The following is a 20798-nucleotide window of genomic DNA, read 5'->3' on the forward strand; positions in this document are numbered from 1 at the left end:
ACCACTAGGAGTGTGAAGCACTCCTAGTGGTAAAATTCAGAAGTTCAAAGCCTTTCATAGCACATAGTCACTCTATTATAACTATACATCACATTTGTGACTAGCTATCTGCATTTGTAAGTTATGTGATTATATAGTGAGTGACTTTACTACACACCCTGTATACTTTCTGGACCACCTTGTATAGGCATAATAGTCCAGCAAGAGAAATGTATTAAATAAAATGTTATTAAACTTAATAAATATATTGTAAATACAGTTTTTTATTAAAACAATCTAAAATGAACTTATCAATATTTATATACTATGTAAAATTATAATTTTTTCAGGGGTCAAACTCCAGCACAAGCTGAGATAAATTATCTGAACAGAGCAAAATGGTTGGAGATGTATGGAGTCGATAATCATTATGTTATGGTGAGTTTTATTAAAAATATTTATATATAATTCATGTTATTTTTTATTCATGACTACAAACTTTTTTGTAATCCAGGGTAAAGATGGTAATACATATTCCTTGGGCTTAACACCAACAGGAATACTAGTCTTTGAAGGAAATACAAAAATTGGACTGTTCTTTTGGCCAAAAATCACCAAACTGAATTTTAAAAACAAGAGGTTGACTTTAATAGTTGTGGAGGATGACGAAGAGGTAAAAGTAAAAATCTTCCTGGAAGTTTAACGGGAAGAGACTTACTTAATAAATTTTTTAATTATATATTCATATCATTTTAATAAATAAAATAAATCAAAATACCCTAATGCATGTTGTAATTAATATTAAATATTTTTGTTAATTAAAGCCTTTTCATGTCAGACTGTTATAAAAACAAATTCAATACAAACAATTATTATAAAAAAAAATTAAGTAAATAAAATAGATCATAATAGAAAATGAAATAATATATACGGGTTTTACTAGATTAGTTTTAGCAATATTGAGGAAATGACCTCTAAAATAATACAGTTTAATTCATGCATGGTATGAATTAATTGTCATATTGTGAAGACATTCTTATGATTTGGTGGAAGAAAAATTATTACTATAAATACATAAACAAACCTCGTGAAACCCAATAAATTTAAGAAGTCAAACAAGTACTGGATTACATCGGGATACTTTTCTGCAATTATATTTATTTAATAACTAAATGATAAGTCACTAGAGGAAGGTGTTATGCGCCATCTCTTATTACTTAATTCAATACTTCTTCCATCCATAATGGAGCACAAACTTCCAATATTTTGTATTAGTTTAATATTATGTTTGAAAAGAAGTTTGTAAATCTTCAATGCTGTTTGACTATCACTTTTTATGTTCTCTTCATTGTTCCAATGTAGTTTATAATAATGTTATATTTATATGTACCCAACAATTCTTTCCTGACTTGTGAATTCATTTTGGACAAAAACTTCCAGAATTTTTTGGGAATGTGTCATGCCTTGTCCCTCACCACCTACAGTACCTACTCCACTGTGAACCTGGCCCAACACATGATATTCCAGAAAAAAAAGTCCACTTTGTGCTCACAAGACAGAGTAAAAAAATACTATATAATAGTAAAACCTAATTTTCTTTTCCATTTTTATCAGCATTTTTTTCAATTATCTGTGTGGTGCAAGATCACAGTCTTGGTAAGATTCCCTGACTCAGTGCCACTGTTAGTATCCACTTCTCAAAAAGTTCAAATGAGTTTAGTTTGAAAGGAAAATCATGGCAATTGTTTTTTGGGATTGCAGAGAAATTCTGTTATTTGATTTTTTAAATAATGGAGAAATAATTAATGCATTTCAATATTGTGAGAAATTGAATAAACTTTGATAAACCATTAGACAAAAATGGCTTGGAAAGTTTTGGCAAAAATACATACAGTAGAGAGTCAATTATCCGAAAGAATTCCAGTCGACAAATTTAAATTTTCGCTAGTGCTGTGGCGCTGCTATCTTTGGCGTTGCAATCTATGGCTACTCAAATATTTTACGTTTTTGATACTAAATTAACTTCTGAAGTATAATTTTTTATTGTTTTTATATTTTTCAATATATTTATTTTGTTTTTACAAAGTAAAAAAAAATACTTTTTAATGATACAATAGTCTTCGTTAGTCTTAACATCGACGAAAATTCAACGTGAAGCGACACGTAACTGAGAAAAATTTCAACATCGGATACGTTAAACTATTTTTTCGTACATAATCGGTTATCCGAAATATAAGTTATCCAAACAACCCCAGTCCCCAATTGATTTGGATAATTGACACTCTACTGTATTCATAGTGCAAGATAATGTAACTCACCATGACAATATAACTTTTGTTTGATTAAAAAAATATATATATATATGTTACTGCTAAAGCTCGAAATCCGTTAATGTGTACATTACCTAGCTAATCTGCAGATTAACTAGGGTGATCCGTTAAAGCTGCAAAAAATGTTCAATTTCTCAAATTACCTAGGTAATTTGCAGAGTATCTAGGTAATCTGCACATTAACGGCTTCCGTATCGTTAAAGTTCAAAAGTTTGTTTCTTTCACTTCCTTTCCCCACTCCTTCTTTTTACGTAGATAAATTTAAATCCTAGAATGCAAGCAAGCACCGAATTGGTGAGTAAAATCAAGAAAAGATTCTTCGCAAACCTCTTTAGCGAAGATTTAAAATATAATACGTAGTGTTTTAATAACAAACCAAAGTATGATTCCATAATTGAAGATGTAAAGCAAATAAAAGTTTCCAAGAAGAAAGAATCATCTCGAGATTATCAAATAATTCAAAGGTGTGATGTGTTGACTGTACGAGGCTGTGAAAAACTCATTGAGCCGTTGTCAGATGCGCGAGAAAGGTTTGAAAAAGTTTGTCCATGCCGGAGAATTGTTTGACATTCGATAAAAACTGAAGAAGACCTTGAAAAATTAGAAGATTCACAAGAGACTGTGATTATGAGATCACAGTCAAATCTTACTCAAGAGGACATTCCGTTATCCCCCGCTTCTACAGAATCACCTATAGAAATACAAGAATTTACCGATAGTAATCTTAAACTGCCTTCTATACCGTTGATTGATGATGCAGTCACGAAGAATATTCAGTTACCCTGCACCTCCAAGGAATCGCCTCTGCAAGTTGAAGAAGTCATCACTGAGTTACTCTCAACTTCAGCAGAATCGCCATCACAGTTTCGTACGGAGCCTGTAAAGAGCACTATACAAGACATAGTCTGTATTGTTTGCTCAAAAGCAGCATCAAGTGCTCACAAGTGTAAATCGTGTAATATGTTTGTTCACGCAGTTTGTGGTGAAGTAGATCCTAAAGAGGAAGGGTATGGTAAGAATGTATTGTGCATCATCTGTAAAAAGAATATGGATCAGAAAATACAGCGTGATGAAGCCAAGAAATGTTTAGAAAAGCAAGCAAAGAAAATGTTAGCAGTTTCTAATGCAAAGCACCCAAACGTCGATGAAGGTTTCGCTGTGAGAATTAAAGTACCCGAAGAAGACAGAGCAAAAACTGATGCACGTTCAATTTTAGCTGTGGTTCTTAGTAAAACAGAGGATGGCTTTTATAAACTTGATACTAAAACAGGTATTTTAAAACAATTGTATGCAAAATCTGAATTCAGTGTTTGCAAAGAGAGATTTTTAACGAAAGAAGATGGATGTCCCTGCTGTAGAAATATCTTTACGTCAAACAGCAATAAAACAATCCCTTGGTACTGGGCAGGGTTTCAGAAAATGTGACTGCAAATCTAAATGTACCACAAATAGGCGTGCTTGTCGCAAAAACCAATTGCTACGTAATTCAAAGTGTCACCAATCTTTAGATTGCACTAATAAGTAAGTACAATTTTATCATATGTTTTGCAAATTCATTTCCCTAATTGTAGTAATATTTTAAACCGTTTGATTTTTGTATTAAAGTTTTTTTAATTGATTGATGATTGATTCAATCAACTAATTTGTTGATTGTATTAACTTGATTCTTTAGATATTGAAAATTAAATAAATAACATTATGTTAATTTAAGCGTACAGAAACGTTGCTGTTGTTCCAGCAAAAATCTTATTTTCACTTTACCGAGTGCCTAGTAGGTAATTTGCAGATTACCTAGATAATCTGAACATTACCTAGGTAATTTGAGAAATGGAATAATTTTCGCAGCTTTAACGGATCACCCTAGTTAATCTGCAGATTATCTAGGTAATGCGCACATTAACGGATTTCGAGCTTTAGCGGTAACATATATATAGCTAGGAAGTAAAGAGCACCCTGTGCAGGGATGGTGGCACATTTGCCTACCTGTAATAAAATTAATTAGTAACTAGTTATTAAGATGGCTCAATAATTCAGCTGAACATTTGGCATCAATTACTACCTTTTTGGATTATCTAAGCTGTAACATAGCTAATTTAATGATTAGATGTAAAGCTACAGATATAGAATTTGGCTATAAGTAGGCATTTCAGCTGCCATCTAATTATAAATTTAATAATTAGAAATAAATTTTAATTAAAATTCAGAATATTCTGAATTATGCCAACTGAACTGCTGGATTATTTAATAATCCAGCAGTTCAGTTGGCATTAGTGATTGAATTGGGGTGATATATGTTACTGGGAAAATTATGTAGAATAATAGTTTTAATTTTTGTGAATATTTCTGTAAAATACAATGGAACGAGGTCTATAGAAAGATATGAAAATAAAACAGTATTTATTTTAATAAGAGAGGATCAAAAGAAAAATGAAATTCATAATGTTGCAATGGAAGCAATTATTTCATGTATAAGACTGCCGACTACCTTGTATGCTAACATTTAACAAAACTGTATGTAACTTTCAGATTTATTCAATATTTTCTTAAGATAACCTGAGCATTGCTGGATACACAGTTATATAATTAGATTTATTGTAACTTTTTATTATGTTCCAATTCTTTGTGTCATCTGATGCACTTTTTTTTCTGTTTTAGCAGCCTTTTTCAATTGTCTGGTTGATTGTAATTGACTTGTTGGGCCACGCTGGCTATAAATCTTAAAATCCTAGAAAATTTGGCCCTTTCACATGTTGTTTGACCATCTTTTTAAAAAGATTTCCATCTTTCATACAGATCATTTGAGTATTAAATTTTTCAAGACGCACAATCATGGTCTCTTGTATAATTTTCAGGGTAAAGAACAAGAACATACATTTGTGTTTCGCTTAGTCAATAATAAAGCATGCAAACATTTGTGGAAGTGTGCCGTCGAACATCACGGATTCTTTCGTTTACAACAACCCATAAGAGGAGTGAATACTAGACAGAATTTCTTTCGTATGGGATCAAGATTTAGATATAGGTAGAAATAGTCCTTTTAGAATACTTTTTATAAAATTCTAGAATGAATAATAATAATAATGAAATTATTACAAAAGTTGCTTTTATATAATAATAATATTGCTTTTCAAAATCTTTCGAAGCGGGAAGACGGAATTTCAGACAATTCAGCATAACAGAGTGCGGCGAACCATTCAGGTGGAACGTAGACCGAGTCAGAGATATTCCCGTCGTCCAACTCACGATCGAAACAGAGAAATGGCCAATCACACTCGGAATGAAGTGCCATCTGTGGAAACTACTAGGTAGAAAAAGTTTATATTTACTAATAAAACTTCTTAGAACAACTATGTTGATAAAGTAGTAATAAAATTGAGTGTAAATTATTTTTATTCAGCATCAGTGAACCGCCAGCTCCTGTCACTAATATAACAACTATTGGTGCGGTTGCAACTGCACCTCAGGATGAAGAATCACCATCACCGTTACCAAAATTGGATACTGAAGATAAGAAAACTGCAGAGGAGAGATTAGACAGCCTCATAAAATCTCTTACAAAAGATAAAATTCCAGCGAGTTCTCTGAGTAAATCTAAAAACGAATTTTCAGCTGTTAATACATCAAAACAGAATTCCATTCCAGAAAAAACATTAGGTGATTTTATGAAAAATTGCTTATATTTATTAGTAAAAGAAATTATTCTGTAAATTCTATATTTTCTATCATAAATTTCTGATTTCACTTTTATCATTCTTCTGTTTTTCTTCCATTAATAGTTGGATCAGCTCTTAAATACCAATATGAGAAATGGAGAATGGGAGAAGAGCTATGTAAATAACTTCTCTTTTATTGAATCGAGAGAGAGAGAGAGAATATTATCAAAATAATTTAATTATATTATGTATTAAATTATTTTTTTAAATATAATTAAAAACAGTAAAACTTTTCTGGATGACCACCCCTTTTAGATTACCAAATTTAACCCTCCTTTAGTCAACNGTTAGTATTGTGATACAAGTTACTGTGGTTGTTCTGTTACACTAAATAATATGATAGAGACAATGAATATAATATTCTCATTAATAGAAATAGATAAAATGGTGATTTATGATGACAGATTTTAATGGGATTGGACTGTAAGACCAAATAGAAATGAAATATTGAAGACATTATCTTATTGAAGACATTATCTTATTGAAGAAGTTAAAACAGAGAAAGTAAATGCATTCTTTCAGATTACTTAAACTTACCAGACTGTACGTATTACATATTCGTGTACATTACACAAAATTACATGTGATATATTAATAAACTAGGTTTGCCTGTGTTGGCTGGACACCTTGCTCTCCTCACCCATAGAATTTAACATTGTGAAATTTGACCTTGTTCTGTATCTACTGTACTACATCTCCAGTCACAGGTTGAATTTTGAAATGTTTGTCTCATGACCTAAATTGAGATGATTTTATTTGTATGCAAAAAATGATTTTGGTATGTTAATAGTTTTGGAGGAATTATCCGTCACACAAATATCAGTCATTGCTAACAGAAATTCGCTTAGTGAATTCTCTTCCAGTATAGTGCTAATTAATACAAACGTTTTAAAATAGTTTTTGCCGTATTGCCTACATGGCTTGGATAGTTTTACATTAGAATACCATATATGCTTTATAGTACTATGCATATTTCCATCATGTCCTTTTGATAAGACCACCCATCAAAATGCCCTTTTCCCTAAGTTTTGGGATGGTCATCTTAAAGAGGTTCTACTGTACTTAATTTATTCATAAAAGAAAACATTCATTTTTAAAACTTATTTTTTTATACAGAACATTTAAGTTTTGTTAAACATAAGGTGATTTTTATGCATCCTACACTTAATTTCTAATTATTAAGATATACATTATCAAATTGTATTGGTAAAAAATTCCAAAACCTCAACTTTTAATTATATTTAATATTTTAAATAATGTAATTTTTAAACAAAAAAAGAATTAAGCAATACATTAAATTTACATAATTGAAAATCTAAAGTATGAGATTATTAATTAGCTCTAACAACTGTTAATTAGGCCATTAAATTAAATTATTTACACTATGAGAAACAAACAAATTTAACAAATTTTAGGCTAAGATTTTAGTCTCTCAAATCACAATATATAGTGAGGAGCAGCAATGATTAATATACTTATTAAAAATAATTACTCTTCTTAACTTTGTATATATAATTATTTAATGAATGGAATAACTAAATTAACAAAATTCTGTCTTCTTTTACTGTTGCTTAAGCAATTATTTATTACTTTCATTTAATTTTTTGAAGGAGTAACACTGTATAGTTTTTATAAACGCATTATCTTCTATAAATACTAGCAACACAATTTGATAATTGATTATTTGTAATAAATTGAACAAAACTGATATTTTTTTCAACAGATGCGGAAGATTTAACTTCAAAGTTAAAGTCATTGGACGAACCAGCGAAGAGTTCAACTTCCTTTACAGTCAGTAAAGAAGAAGTGGTAGTACCGAATAATCAAGTACACTGCAATAGTGGCGGTGCTCGTCCTATTCCTCCCGAACAGATGAAATGCAATATATTGAAAGCAAAGAAAGAAGAAGACACTAAAAAAAGTGAGTTTTATTATAATTACAGTACCAGACCAAATATCCAACTTCCGGAAATCTGGAATTATCAGAAAACTGGCTTTTTTTGAAACTGTCTAGTTTGGAATTTGTCAGGATGTTATATAGCTGTAGTTTGCTGTGCTACTGTCGACGCTTCACACAATTCCAGTTAGACTGTTGGCATACATGTTAACAACAATTTTGTTTTTATTTTCTATTGTTTACTATAAATTTTAAGTATATATTTAACCTGAATCGAAACAATTTCTGATTTCAAGTTTGCTGGATATTTGGTCTGATACGGTATTAGAATTATAATAAGCATATTTCACTTAAGAAAGCATTTTGGAAACATTTTGTTAAATGTTTCTTTAAATTAAATTAATGGCAAATGATGCATGAGAAAGTATTTCTATTAAATTACAAAAAAAATTGTAAACCTATAAATTCTCACTGTCAGCCATCTGTCCATCTGGCTGTCTGTGTTTCCTTAATCTTGAAAACAGTGTTAGATAAATGAAATTCAAGACCAGATATGGGAAGCTTAGGGAAAGGAGGCTGCGATTTAACATCTGATGCAATCCGAAAGTCACATTATTTCAATTCAAAAATATTCTTCCAAAAGGAGTTAGATAGATGACTGGCACAATTTCATTGTTAATGGAAAAGTATGATGTACAGAGGCAAGTCACTACTGATCTGAGGTGGAGAGCTTATAATTTAAATTAAATAAATTAAAAATATGATTGAAAACTGCAGCCCAGCATTGTGCCGATGTCACAATAAATAATTGCTCATTTATTTTCATATTTTTAAGTGTTATATTTTAATATATGTATTATATAATTATAATATAAATCTTATAAAATTGTCTTTAATTTTATTTCTGACTACTAATTTTTTTTACATTACATCATAATATTTTGGCTTGTGCACACGTTTTGTATATACAATACTTAAATTTAATACAAAAAGCTTAATTTAAGAAACAGTTATTTACGTTTATTATTATTGATGACAACAATATTTCTGTAGTGTAAAAAATAATCCTCAAATGCAATTGCTCTATAGAAAGCAATGAAGAATCAAACTTTGAAGGAAATCATAACTTTCTGAATTGTCTGACTGTAAGTTTGCAAGTATAAAGACCAGATGACCAAGTGATTAAGGTGGCAGCCTAATGCTGTTGGGTCCCGGGATAAAATCGAGACGGGTCAAGCAACCCCAGGAATTTTTTGGGGAGTGGTCAGTCTAGACACATTGGGGTTCTGTTCCTCATCATTTGGCTGTCCCACTGTGAACCTGGTCGACGATCAACTTTAGTATGTTTAATTAGTCCTTTTCACATTTTAGGAACATTATATCACACAATATAATTTGAATAACAGTAATAGTCAAAAAAATTTCTGGTTAGTATTGTGATACAAGTTACTGTGGTTGTTCTGTTTCTATTCTCTTTACATGATGACAATAATGTAATAATTATTGAAAATACTAGCGATAAATGTGTAAGTTTTGTTATAAACACTAAGACAGTTTCTTTTTCTCGTATTCTGGTGTGGGTCTGCTGTGATTTTGTTTTTTTTTAATTATACAGTACTAACTACAGAATAATGTTTTAATGGCTTTGTATGTTCAGATGAGAAGAGTGTACAAAGGAAAGTCAGCCATGTTGTGTGATGTAAACAGGACAAATTTTAAAATAATNCATATAGTAAACCAAACTCAAATTATATAGTCATAATTAGATGATAACATGTAACCAAATTACATAATCAGATGTTATGTAATTTTGAGTAAAGGTAGGCAATTAAGTCACTGTCTTATATTAAATTTATATTAATTAATTTACAGTATTCCTTAAGTCCAAATTACGTAATACTTGTATATTTAATTAGCCATGTTATAGCCTGATAATGGATCAAGCATTATTGTTTGATTATTAACAAATTTGACTTAGATATACAAATTAGACTACATTTGTTAGTTGAATCATTATTATTGTAGCCTGAAAATATCCAATTAATTAAATGTATCGTGTGTTAAATAATGCCATATAATAAAACAAAAACTAAATACCTTAATTAATTGATGTATATCTAAATATAGGATGTAAATTATATCAAGTCAGTGCATTGTCAAATTTCACTTGGCTGGTATAGTCGAGCTGCTTTTAAATTGGAATCTGTTAGATTAATGTATTGCTGAAGGGAATAATTGCAAAATAAAAATAAAATATGCAATATATTAGCAAAAAATATGCTAAGTTGAATGATCTGTTTAAAATTTGACCTTGTGTTTCAGTCATTTGAAGAAATATAACAGAGTTAGTTTCCAATAAAGGAGTCATCCTGGCTTATTAGTTTCATTATGCACAAATGATGATGCTTGAGTATGTTATGATCCATTCTGTCTTTACTTTAACAGATGCAAAAAGATTGAGATGACTGCAAGGTCTGGTGGCTGAGATGGCAGCCTACCACCGTGGGGGACCTGTGATCAAATTTGGACAGGTCAAAATACCCGGAGGATTTTTGGCAGGTGGTCTTTTCAGATAACTGAGCCCCTCCTTTGCCACCCAACTGCCTTATTGTGGGTCTGGCTTAACCCATAATGGGCTTGCTGAAAAGAGATGCTCTTTTTGTATTTTTATTCTAACTGCCCACAGGGCAGAAAGAGTTAGAATAAAAATACAAAAAGATATGAGAAATTCAATTAATGAAAAGAATTAATGATATATTTTTAAAACATTCTAAATATTGCTCATAACATAAATGCATTTTATGTTATATTGTGTAAAAAATTATATTTAACCACAAAGGTTTAAAATTTAATGTGGATTCTCTTCTTGAGAAATTCCTTCGTCTGGAAGCTCTGTTGAGAGAGGAAGTAGAGAAGTTGTTTACATAAAAACAAGATGTGTGAGATTTAAATGTAGCGTGGTTAAAAAAAAAAAAACAGTACGGGCTGTTCTTGCTTTATGCAGTTCAATATATGTGAAATTTAGTTACTGTAGTAACTGTAAATAATTGCATAATGTACAGACTTTGCTGCTAATGCTTTAGTCCACAAACGACTAAATAATAGATGTGCATCATGATTGGTGTCCATTTGCATCTCTTCTTTCAAAGTTGCTGCATGTCTGTTGTTCAGTTTATGCACAGACATCAAACCTTGTGTTGAAATTTTAAATTTATCTGAGTGAAAGCCACTAGAATTTGTTGTATGACATTATTTCATGCATTTTTGAATCCATGTTTTTTTATCTTGCACCGCAGTTATTGCCAATAAGTGTTTAAATGACTAATAAATAATGAGCCAAGTAATTGGAGTTTCACATTGTAAACAAATGGCTATTAGATGTTAAATGTCTTACTAGAAAACAGTTCAGCAGTCTTCTTTCTCACTTCTTGTAAAAATCCTTAACAATTTGTTTTCCACTTGTAGTCATATTTTACAAAAATGAGTAATCAAAAGAGGGAATTTGTGGCTAATAAGGATGAAAGTGCAACAAAGAATCGATAAAGGATAATATTAGCAGTGAAAATGGATGCAATTAGAAAGTTTGACAAATATTTTTAAACGTTGTGGAGAATAGAGTTAATATACAAGGTATGAGTCATATGTATAATTATATTGTGAGGGCTAGCCATGGGTACTGAGTAACTATGACCATAGTATCACTTAATCAGCAACCATTCTTTAGAATAGCCCTCTGTTTGTCTAAAAGGATGGTTTTCTATTCAAAGAAAGTCGAGTGCGGAGGGACTTACAGATTTAAGATTATTTTAAAGTGGGATTAGAGGATTTTGTAATCACTCGTTCCCTCGTCAGGATTCCCGACACCATATCTTAATCAAATTTAGATACGCGGATTAACATGCATTTGATTCGTTGAAGGAATATGTTTGATTCAGACACTTGAGACATTCCTTTAACAATAATAAAACCAAATTTAATAAGACAGATGAATAAACTATACACAATGAAATAATTAATCTAAAAGTTTTGAGAGAGAGAGCTCACAATTTTCTAATATAATCATACTATCTCTGTAGGTTTCCTCTTCTACTTTATCTTTAGTTTCTTTATACTTTAATTCCTGCAGTTCATATACTTCAGCTCGTGGTAAGGTCTTGAATGGTACATAATAAAAATTTTCCTATCTTACTAACTTGAACTCATTATTAAAATCTGCGGGATACGACTTGGGCGTCGGCTATTTGGGATGCGGTATGGAATACGTCTGTCTTCTATGAGATTCCTCAGCATACTCCTAACTAAGGGCATTGGCCTTAGGGAGCCAATATGGAATACATCTTCCTTCTATGGAATTTCGTGGCGTACTCCTCGAATCATGCAAAATCATTTCTATTTCTCATGATTTTCATCCAATCAACATTTTGGATTCTCTCGTGTGAACAGAGGAAAAGGGGATTGATTGAGGGGTCGACAGTTCCCAGGGTGCTGAGATTGTTAGTAGATAAGGGTAAAACAAAAGGATGTTTCAACTTCCGTTAAAGCAAGTGACTTTTTATCAATTTCCCATGTTTAGAAAAACGATATTTTCTCACCAAAATTAAAGAATATTTTCCATTAAAAATTTAACTTTATAATCAAATTATTAATTAGTCACAGGGTCTATTCAGATCTCACATTATTTATAAGTAATTATTTAGTGTAATAGCACAATAAAGGAATTTGTCCATTTGTTCGATATTGGGCTCTTATAATTTATCATAGATAATATAACTAATATGTAACATATATAGATAATATGTGTATCAGTTAATTNGGAACATTATATCACACAATATAATTTGAATAACAGTAATAGTCAAAAAAATTTCTGGTTAGTATTGTGATACAAGTTACTGTGGTTGTTCTGTTTCTATTCTCTTTACATGATGACAATAATGTAATAATTATTGAAAATACTAGCGATAAATGTGTAAGTTTTGTTATAAACACTAAGACAGTTTCTTTTTCTCGTATTCTGGTGTGGGTCTGCTGTGATTTTGTTTTTTTTTAATTATACAGTACTAACTACAGAATAATGTTTTAATGGCTTTGTATGTTCAGATGAGAAGAGTGTACAAAGGAAAGTCAGCCATGTTGTGTGATGTAAACAGGACAAATTTTAAAATAATCTAAAGCTATTGAGACACTAAAATAATTTATGAAATTTATAACAATTTTCTGAATAGATGACATCTTTAGCATAATTTTGGTATTTATTATTAGATGAAAATTCTTTGGCTACGACTCAAGAACCGACTGCAGATATCGATGACATCCAGTTAATTTTTGACAAATTAAAAATGGACTTATTAAATAGGTAAGTCTCTATTAATTATATATTTCTTGAATGAGAGTTTTAAAAATAAATAAAATTTTGATTAGAAAAGCTATCCCAGTAATTACTTCAAATATCAAACAATCTTATTGAAGAAGTTAAAACAGAGAAAGTAAATGCATTCTTTCAGATTACTTAAACTTACCAGACTGTACGTATTACATATTCGTGTACATTACACAAAATTACATGTGATATATTAATAAACTAGGTTTGCCTGTGTTGGCTGGACACCTTGCTCTCNTATAAAAAAATCATCTCTTAAACTCGTTTGTAACTCATGTCGAGTCGTTTAATTACAACGTCCCTTTTTAATTCAATGCATCCATTTTCCTTCTTGTAATTTTTATTCACGTAATAAATTTTAATTAAATTTTTTCAGACAGTCCGAACAAATTGAATACCGCGACACAAGTAAAAAATATGCTAAACAAAAATGTATACAAGTTAAAATTATCAATTTTACTCTTCGGGCTAGATGGCGCGACATGTTGCCTAACTTACTTTTTTCTAATTACGTAATTTTCTATAAAAATTTAAAGTGCACGTGTGTGGCTTTATTAACGTTTTTGATTTTATAACTTACTCGTTACTTTTTAGGAATTAAATATGTCTTAAAATTAGCAGTAATTAACGCCAGCTTAATCTATATTATGCATCCAATAAACAGTAAACAGTTTTGCCGAAAGTTGGCGTAAATGTTTAGAAGGTCAATTACTTATGAGGTGTGTAAAAAACGTGAATATTTTAGACCTCGTAAGCAAGTAGGCTCAATGTATAAAACTTCAGACGCCTTATTAATATTTTATGCGTTAATAAATATAAGATATATAAGTGAGAAGGGAGAACGTATCCTTCCAGGCCTCATATTTTATTATATAAAATGAAAAGGTGAAACAGAATTAAGTGATACAGTCCATAACTATACATTTGAGAGGAAATACATTTATTTTAGATTTATATTCTACTTGCACTCTTTTTTTTTCTTTGTTTCTTTCTTCTTCTTTTGAGTGAAATGTGGTGAAGAGTAATGATTGAAAACCTTGGGCACCCTTCCAGAAAAAAGGAGGAGGAAGGGGGGAAAAGGAAAGAAAATTAAATTTATCGGGAATATTCGCGCCATTTTAAAATAATAAATAAAATAATCATATAAGGGTTTATTAAACATTAACCTTTATGTTTAAGGAAGAATTTTTTGGGATAGAGCCATTTAACATTTAGGACAATCTTCTTTTTCTTCCTTTCCTCCTCCTCTTAATAAAGGTCAACATAAAAGGTGGACATTTATTTAAAAAATTAAATTATTTCTTTTATTTTGTAATTTATTATAATTTATGCAAAAATAAAAAATTTATTGGTTAATGGGCGTGGCTTATTATTTAAATGCGCCAATCGCCTGGCGGTACGTAAATTAACATAATTTATTCGGCTAATTAACATAATTCCACGCCTTTTTTAAAGAATTGCATATATTATGTTCATTGCGATATAAATTATGTTAATTTTTTAAATGGCGTGTTAAATTCGTAATATTAAAAAATAATCTTGATGAGTAATGAGGTTTAAGAGTGTAAAACGCGATCGAAATTAATCAGAAGTTGGAGTGATGTGCAGTTATCGTGGATTTTTACATTTGCTAAAAATAGTTACTAAATTATATAAAATCATAAGAGACTGTAACTTTTATGAGATATAAAATCACGAATGAATGACTAAAATACTACCAACGGCTCTATATATATCCATCGAATATTGTTACTAACCTCTCATAGCCGACAATATGAACAATGACAGCTATAGAGCTGGATCTTACAAGAAAAATATGCATAGTTCGATATTCTCTCACAAATTCGAACATAAAATTGCATTTAGTGAGCAACTACAAATATGTTTCTATATAATAAAGGCTGCTGAAGGTCTGGTCTGTTCAAGATGCTCTTGAACATTGTCAAAGAAACAAATCCGAGTTGCAGAGCATTGTGTGAAACATATTTTTGGGCATACAACTTAATTATTTCAGTTGAATTTTGTAGCAGCTTGCTGAGGGTGCAGCAATCAAGAGTTAACGAAGAATATAAAATTCTTTAAGGCTCTGTGCTAACAAAGAGGGTTAAATTTATATCTGTAACACTATATTGAGTCGTAAATAATAATAATAGTAGCAGAAAGGTGTTGTTTTATACAGGCAGATGGCCATAAAATATTCCAGAATAGAAATTTTGTAGTTATGGCATCTTACAATCAAAGCGTAAGTAGGGGTGGTTTGATTTTTTCTTTATAACAAAACAAAATTTAACGTATTGCTTGTGTACTTTTTCTTGGAGTTCAAATAATTTATAACAGTATGGAGCAATAACAAATACGACTTTCGATCTGTATAATATATAAAAACGTAGAGCTCAAGTCATTCTATCTTCACGAAAATGCATTATAAGACATCATTGCTCCTAAGACAGCTTTAAAAGTAGCACATTCTACAACAAGAAAACGGTTTGTAGGTGTGCAAATGTATATTTAAAAAAGGGAAATTATCAATAATACTAATCTGCGTTGACGGATTTTTCAAATATGCTTGGATACATTAGAAAATGGTACTCATTCATCCTGTAACAAAAGGATTTTAAAAGTCCTGCAGATAATGGAAAGTTACGTAAGCGATGAAATCACAGTTTATTCCTCCCCGTAGAAAACAATGAACTGTAATTTAAATTGTATTTTGGAAGGAGAAAACGTATAAAACACGTGGCCTCCGCCCAATTTTGCTATTTAGATCTATATGCGATCAACGTCTGTCGTCATCGAGAACAGACGTTACATCTCATGAAATATTTAAAATTTTTAAGTCGTGTAATAATTAATTAAAAACAGGGGAAAATATGGTAATTAATTTGCAATTTTCAACATAATTCAGCAAATATCCTGTTAAAATCCAAGCATTCTTTAAATATTTGAGTTGAAATCGTAAAGTAATGACTGCATTAAACTCAACGACCTCTCCTAATTAACAGATAGTTGCTATTGTAATTATCATTATTTGTTCTTTTTTTTAAAAAATAAAAATTTATATTATATTTTTAACTTTAAACAATATTTAAATAATCTTCAACCTGTTTAAAAATTTATATTTAAAATTTTATAACCGAAATGATAATTATTATAGGCTCGTCATATTAACATAATTTAAATTATGATTATGACGCCATAAAGGAGCATAGTGTTACGTATAATAAATTAAATTTCGTAGTAAATATAGTATTCGAAGGCCTAGTTTCGTCTCATTAACATAATTAATATTTAAAGGATGGGCCTTTTATTGTTACGTCATAATGGCCTCCCATTTTTAAACATTATTAGCATAATTTTTATTTTAAAAAAATATTTAAAAATTTGAAAAATGCGAAACTTACATAATTATAATTTACATTGTTACGTAAGATGTGACACAATAATTTAAATAAAAAGGGGCGTATATTCGTAATTTATGTTACTACGTAAAGTATGACGCAATAATTAAACAAAAAAAAACGTATTTTTTTTTAAATTTCTTTTGTGACGTCAAGATTTAGCCACATGTAATTAATATTTATTTATTTATTTTATCGAAAATATTTAAAAATCGATATTTTTTTATTTTATAATTTTATTCTTAAGCCAAAAATTTCAGTTGTTCTGATTGAAATAATTGGAGAATTTATTAATTTTTCCTTTTGTGTTCGAGTTGGCGAATGATGTTTGGAGTTATTTCAAAGACCTAACTGACTCTCCAATCAGTAAAGCTGACGAGTAGTAATTTGCTTCTCTCAATGGGCGGTCCATACAGACCACAAATTCCATTACTGAAGGGTTATTTTAGGGATTATTCTCATTTTATTTGCGTTTTTACTCGTTGAAAACATGCAGACACACGGACGGACAGGAGTAATCGAGCGTTAATTTTTTTCTCGTTTAAAATTTGCACGAAAAGAGGAAGAATTCCAACTTAAAAAATGAAGTTTTGTTAGCTGCAAGTAAGCATAAAAAGCGGCACGCTTACTTCATGCAGGTGCAAAACATGAATTTTTTCTACCGTCCAAGAACACTAGACCATAATTAAGAGCGGGTAGGAGCAAAAGACAAAGTAACAAGCAAGCAGTTGGTTGTGAAAACTACAAATAGGCTCCATCCCAATGGAAATTAAGCTTAAGCGTGGAAAATCTCTAGTGACAGCAAAACGATAAGCTTTCGGACATGCTCCATGCAGATGCCCGCACACAAACGTCACTGTATCGATCACGTCACGTGTCCCATTTAAACTTCGTGTTTGGAGCAGAAGGGAGGACGGGATGCCTGTAGGCTGGTGTGAGAGATGCCCGCTTTGCTCAAGTCGTCATTGATGACATTGGCCTTCCCTGGCATGTTTATTGCTTACAAAATAAATGAATTGAAGAGGAGACACCAAGAGCAAAGTCACAGGAAGGTCACAGAAAAGGAACTCACACAACTGCACCATAAGATAGTAAGTACTGTACATCTAACAAAACTTTTCTTTTATCAATAACTTTCGAAAATAATTAATTCCCATCCTCGTTACAGAAAATATCGTGTTGTAATTATTCATAATTTAGTCTAGAGGAATGGAATTAAATTTTTATGGATTCGGAGGAATTTAAAGTTTGAAAAAAAAAGAATTTTTATTAGAGTTTTCAGTTGGGTACTCGAAATAATCGATCTTCTATGCAGAAACGATGCCGAAGAAGTAACATACCTTCGTGTAACTCATTTTTTTTCGAATCCTCAATCCATAAATCTCGGTTAATCTAAATGTGTTTGATACCCAATCGCATAATCCTCAATGGGATGCAATGATATAGAAGAATGGATGATTTGGTGGCATGGATAATTGAATTTACACTCAGGACAAGAGTATAGGACGTGTTCCCGTTGACTTTATTCCTTTGGGGCTATTACATTACGGTACAGTAACTCGGTGGCTGTGTGTGTGTGAGAGTGTGTAGACATCCCCCCACTCATTCATTGATTTCTTCCTGGCTGCTTGAATCTTTCATGGTTCTAATCTGTAAATCCGTTAAAAATATCGAGTAAAATTTGAGAGGGGATAAATCTGACCTGTCTCGAAACACCGGAGCCGCTGTAAGATCTTAAAAAATGGTCTTAAATGCCTTAAATCAACACCTGAATGTCTGGAAACGTACACAAAGCAGAACTGTAAGAAAACACTAAAATAATACTTGACAAATAAAAATGGGAGCAGATTGTTCTAACTTACAACTCGCTCCCTTTACGAATACACTGGTTTTCGTGTTATAATTATAGTTCTTCTATTGTTTAAACGGTGGTGTAGGACATAAATGTCTCCCTTTATCAGCGAACGTATTGTAAAAACATTACAGTCCCATTTTTTGGTAGAGAATCTGAGAAATGCTTGGCTGTGTGCAGTATTGATGTAGTATCGATCATATTGCTGCCGACGGGATAAACTTTAAGATATTTCTCCTTTATATATTTCGCTACGTCCTCTCAACTTTCTTCACCTGTTTTAATAGTTGTATGGTGATTTACCGTCTTGTTAATGTATGGGACTCTTGACACTGTGTTAACATTTCCTGATGACATCGATGATATAAGAGTGGTGATATATAGATCCATCTATCATGGCTCCGGAGTCAGATGCTGATGTAACGTGTCAGTAATTATTAAGCCCAAAAGGATGTTGAACTATGTTTAATAATGTGGAGTGATTCCCTTTAAAGATTTTCTTTTTTTCCCTTTTTTCCCTCTCTCGAGTGACGCCTTCATTGTGCCATCGATACTGATTAGTTTTATCGTTTTTGTAGAATTAAAACGATCGTTAACGCTCGATACCGATACTGATTCATTGTATTATCATTTTCAATAGAGGAGGAAGGTAACAAGCAATAATTAATCGAAAGATTAGCAAGTGTTGAAGTGAAAATACTTGTGAGAGCGGCACGTAAAGTTGGGGGTACCACGTAAAAAATTCCAGTATCGATAATTTTAGAGGGATGCTGATGATGCCATTTGTAAAGTTAATCACCAGCCTTTTTATTCTTTTCAATTATTAAACAGATAAATGACGGTTTAGCTCGGAGCGTACTTCTTCTTCACAATTATCCAAGATGCAGCTGAAAGGAACAGCGGGTCTGGTTAAGATAACAAGTTCAATTATAAGAAACAGCAAGTTTTTCAAAGAAGAAAAAATAAGAGAATGAGACAGATGAAAGAGCAATTGTAAGCAATGAGTGGGGGTCATACTTTCTGTAGAAAGGGGCGAAAAAGGGAGGTGTATCCAAAGTTGTAAGCGTATGATGAATAGTCCCTACATTAACAAGTCACAAGAGAATAGGAGACAGGATAAGAGAGGGGCCGCCTAAGGGCAGGAGACAGTACCTGCTATCGATTTTGCTGCAGTCGGGAATGGAAGAAGCTTGGTTAATGTGTTCGATATATCTAGTTGTCTGCATGGTCATTCGCATCGTATTTTTACCCCTTCTATTTCATCTTTCATAGAATTGATAAAGGCAAAAGTCTGTTTATCCTCCTTCGTGACTTATTTCGAATATAGTCTACAGTGAGATTTATGGATTTGCTTTCCTTTACGGTACCCATGATGAATTTATCATCCTCCCACGATAAGCTATAAAAAAGTAAATAAATAAATAAAAAATAAAACATATTTAGGATTTACCTTTAAAGAATGGCGCATTTCTGTTCCGGATTTTTTTCTTAAATGCGCTGTTTGTTTCGAGATTTTCTGACGTTTGGAGGATTTTTTAAAGTTTTTAGTAGTGTTTTGATAAATGAATTTCTTCGAAAACACTTAAAAGAATGCATTTTGCTGTTATTTTCCTCGAAGCATCTTCTTCCACTTCGTCACTCCATTTAAAGTTAGTTATTCTGGTGAGTCATATGTGACTCGAGTTATAAATGGGTCATTACATCTTCGATATAGTTCTTTGATAAGTTTTTCCAGTAAAATATCACCACCTAAATGCCCTCAAAAGTATCCATTTTCAGTGCAGAATTTCTCATGTTTATCCCAATACCACCACAGAGCCTTGGTATGGTCATCAGTAAGAACACTAATTATTATAACTATTCATTATCTTAATCCGGACAGAATTTCGAATTTTTATGCTTTTCTATAACGAAAATGTCTTATTAACACGATAAAAATGGCACCTGTCATGCAAGATTGCTTCTAATCTTTTTTATGGTACTTGATATGCAGTTTTTTTTTACGCTCTTCCAGGGACTTTTATGGTTGAAGATGTGATCCAGTTACAGGGATTTATAGCTGTCATATTCTAGTGAAAGGCTTCTAAATATGTTTTGAAGAGCTGCATCATCACTAATTCAGAGTTTTGTACCTTAAAAAATACGATTTTTTAAGAAAAAGTTATTGGCACGTTGAAGATGCCATTGAGAACTTTCAGATATCTTCTCAATCATCATCACCAACAAAGTAATGTGAATCGTAAGCTAAA

General features: G+C 31.3%; 1 protein-coding gene across 3 annotated transcripts in view; it reads left to right on the top strand.

Annotated features, from left to right (window-relative positions):
* LOC111631943 (band 4.1-like protein 5) overlaps positions 1 to 13299 on the top strand; it is a 59484-nt gene extending 46185 nt beyond the window's left edge. For 2 of the 3 annotated variants that reach the window (XM_023376285.1, XM_023376287.1), the window contains exons 7-14: positions 330 to 417; positions 494 to 652; positions 5162 to 5331; positions 5453 to 5614; positions 5707 to 5963; positions 6086 to 6139; positions 7746 to 7943; positions 13182 to 13299. In XM_023376285.1, coding sequence (XP_023232053.1) covers positions 330 to 417; positions 494 to 652; positions 5162 to 5331; positions 5453 to 5614; positions 5707 to 5963; positions 6086 to 6139; positions 7746 to 7943; positions 13182 to 13279 — 1186 coding nt within the window. In that variant the 3' untranslated portion in view covers positions 13280 to 13299. The remainder of the gene's footprint in view (positions 1 to 329; positions 418 to 493; positions 653 to 5161; positions 5332 to 5452; positions 5615 to 5706; positions 5964 to 6085; positions 6140 to 7745; positions 7944 to 13181) is intronic. The other variant, XM_023376286.1, reaches the window with a different exon arrangement.
* The last annotated feature ends 7499 nt before the right edge of the window (positions 13300 to 20798 follow it).

The sequence above is a fragment of the Centruroides sculpturatus genome, unplaced genomic scaffold, assembly GCF_000671375.1.
Source record: "Centruroides sculpturatus isolate CEXI.00-Female unplaced genomic scaffold, Cexi_2.0 scaffold627, whole genome shotgun sequence".
Taxonomy (NCBI): domain Eukaryota; kingdom Metazoa; phylum Arthropoda; class Arachnida; order Scorpiones; family Buthidae; genus Centruroides; species Centruroides sculpturatus.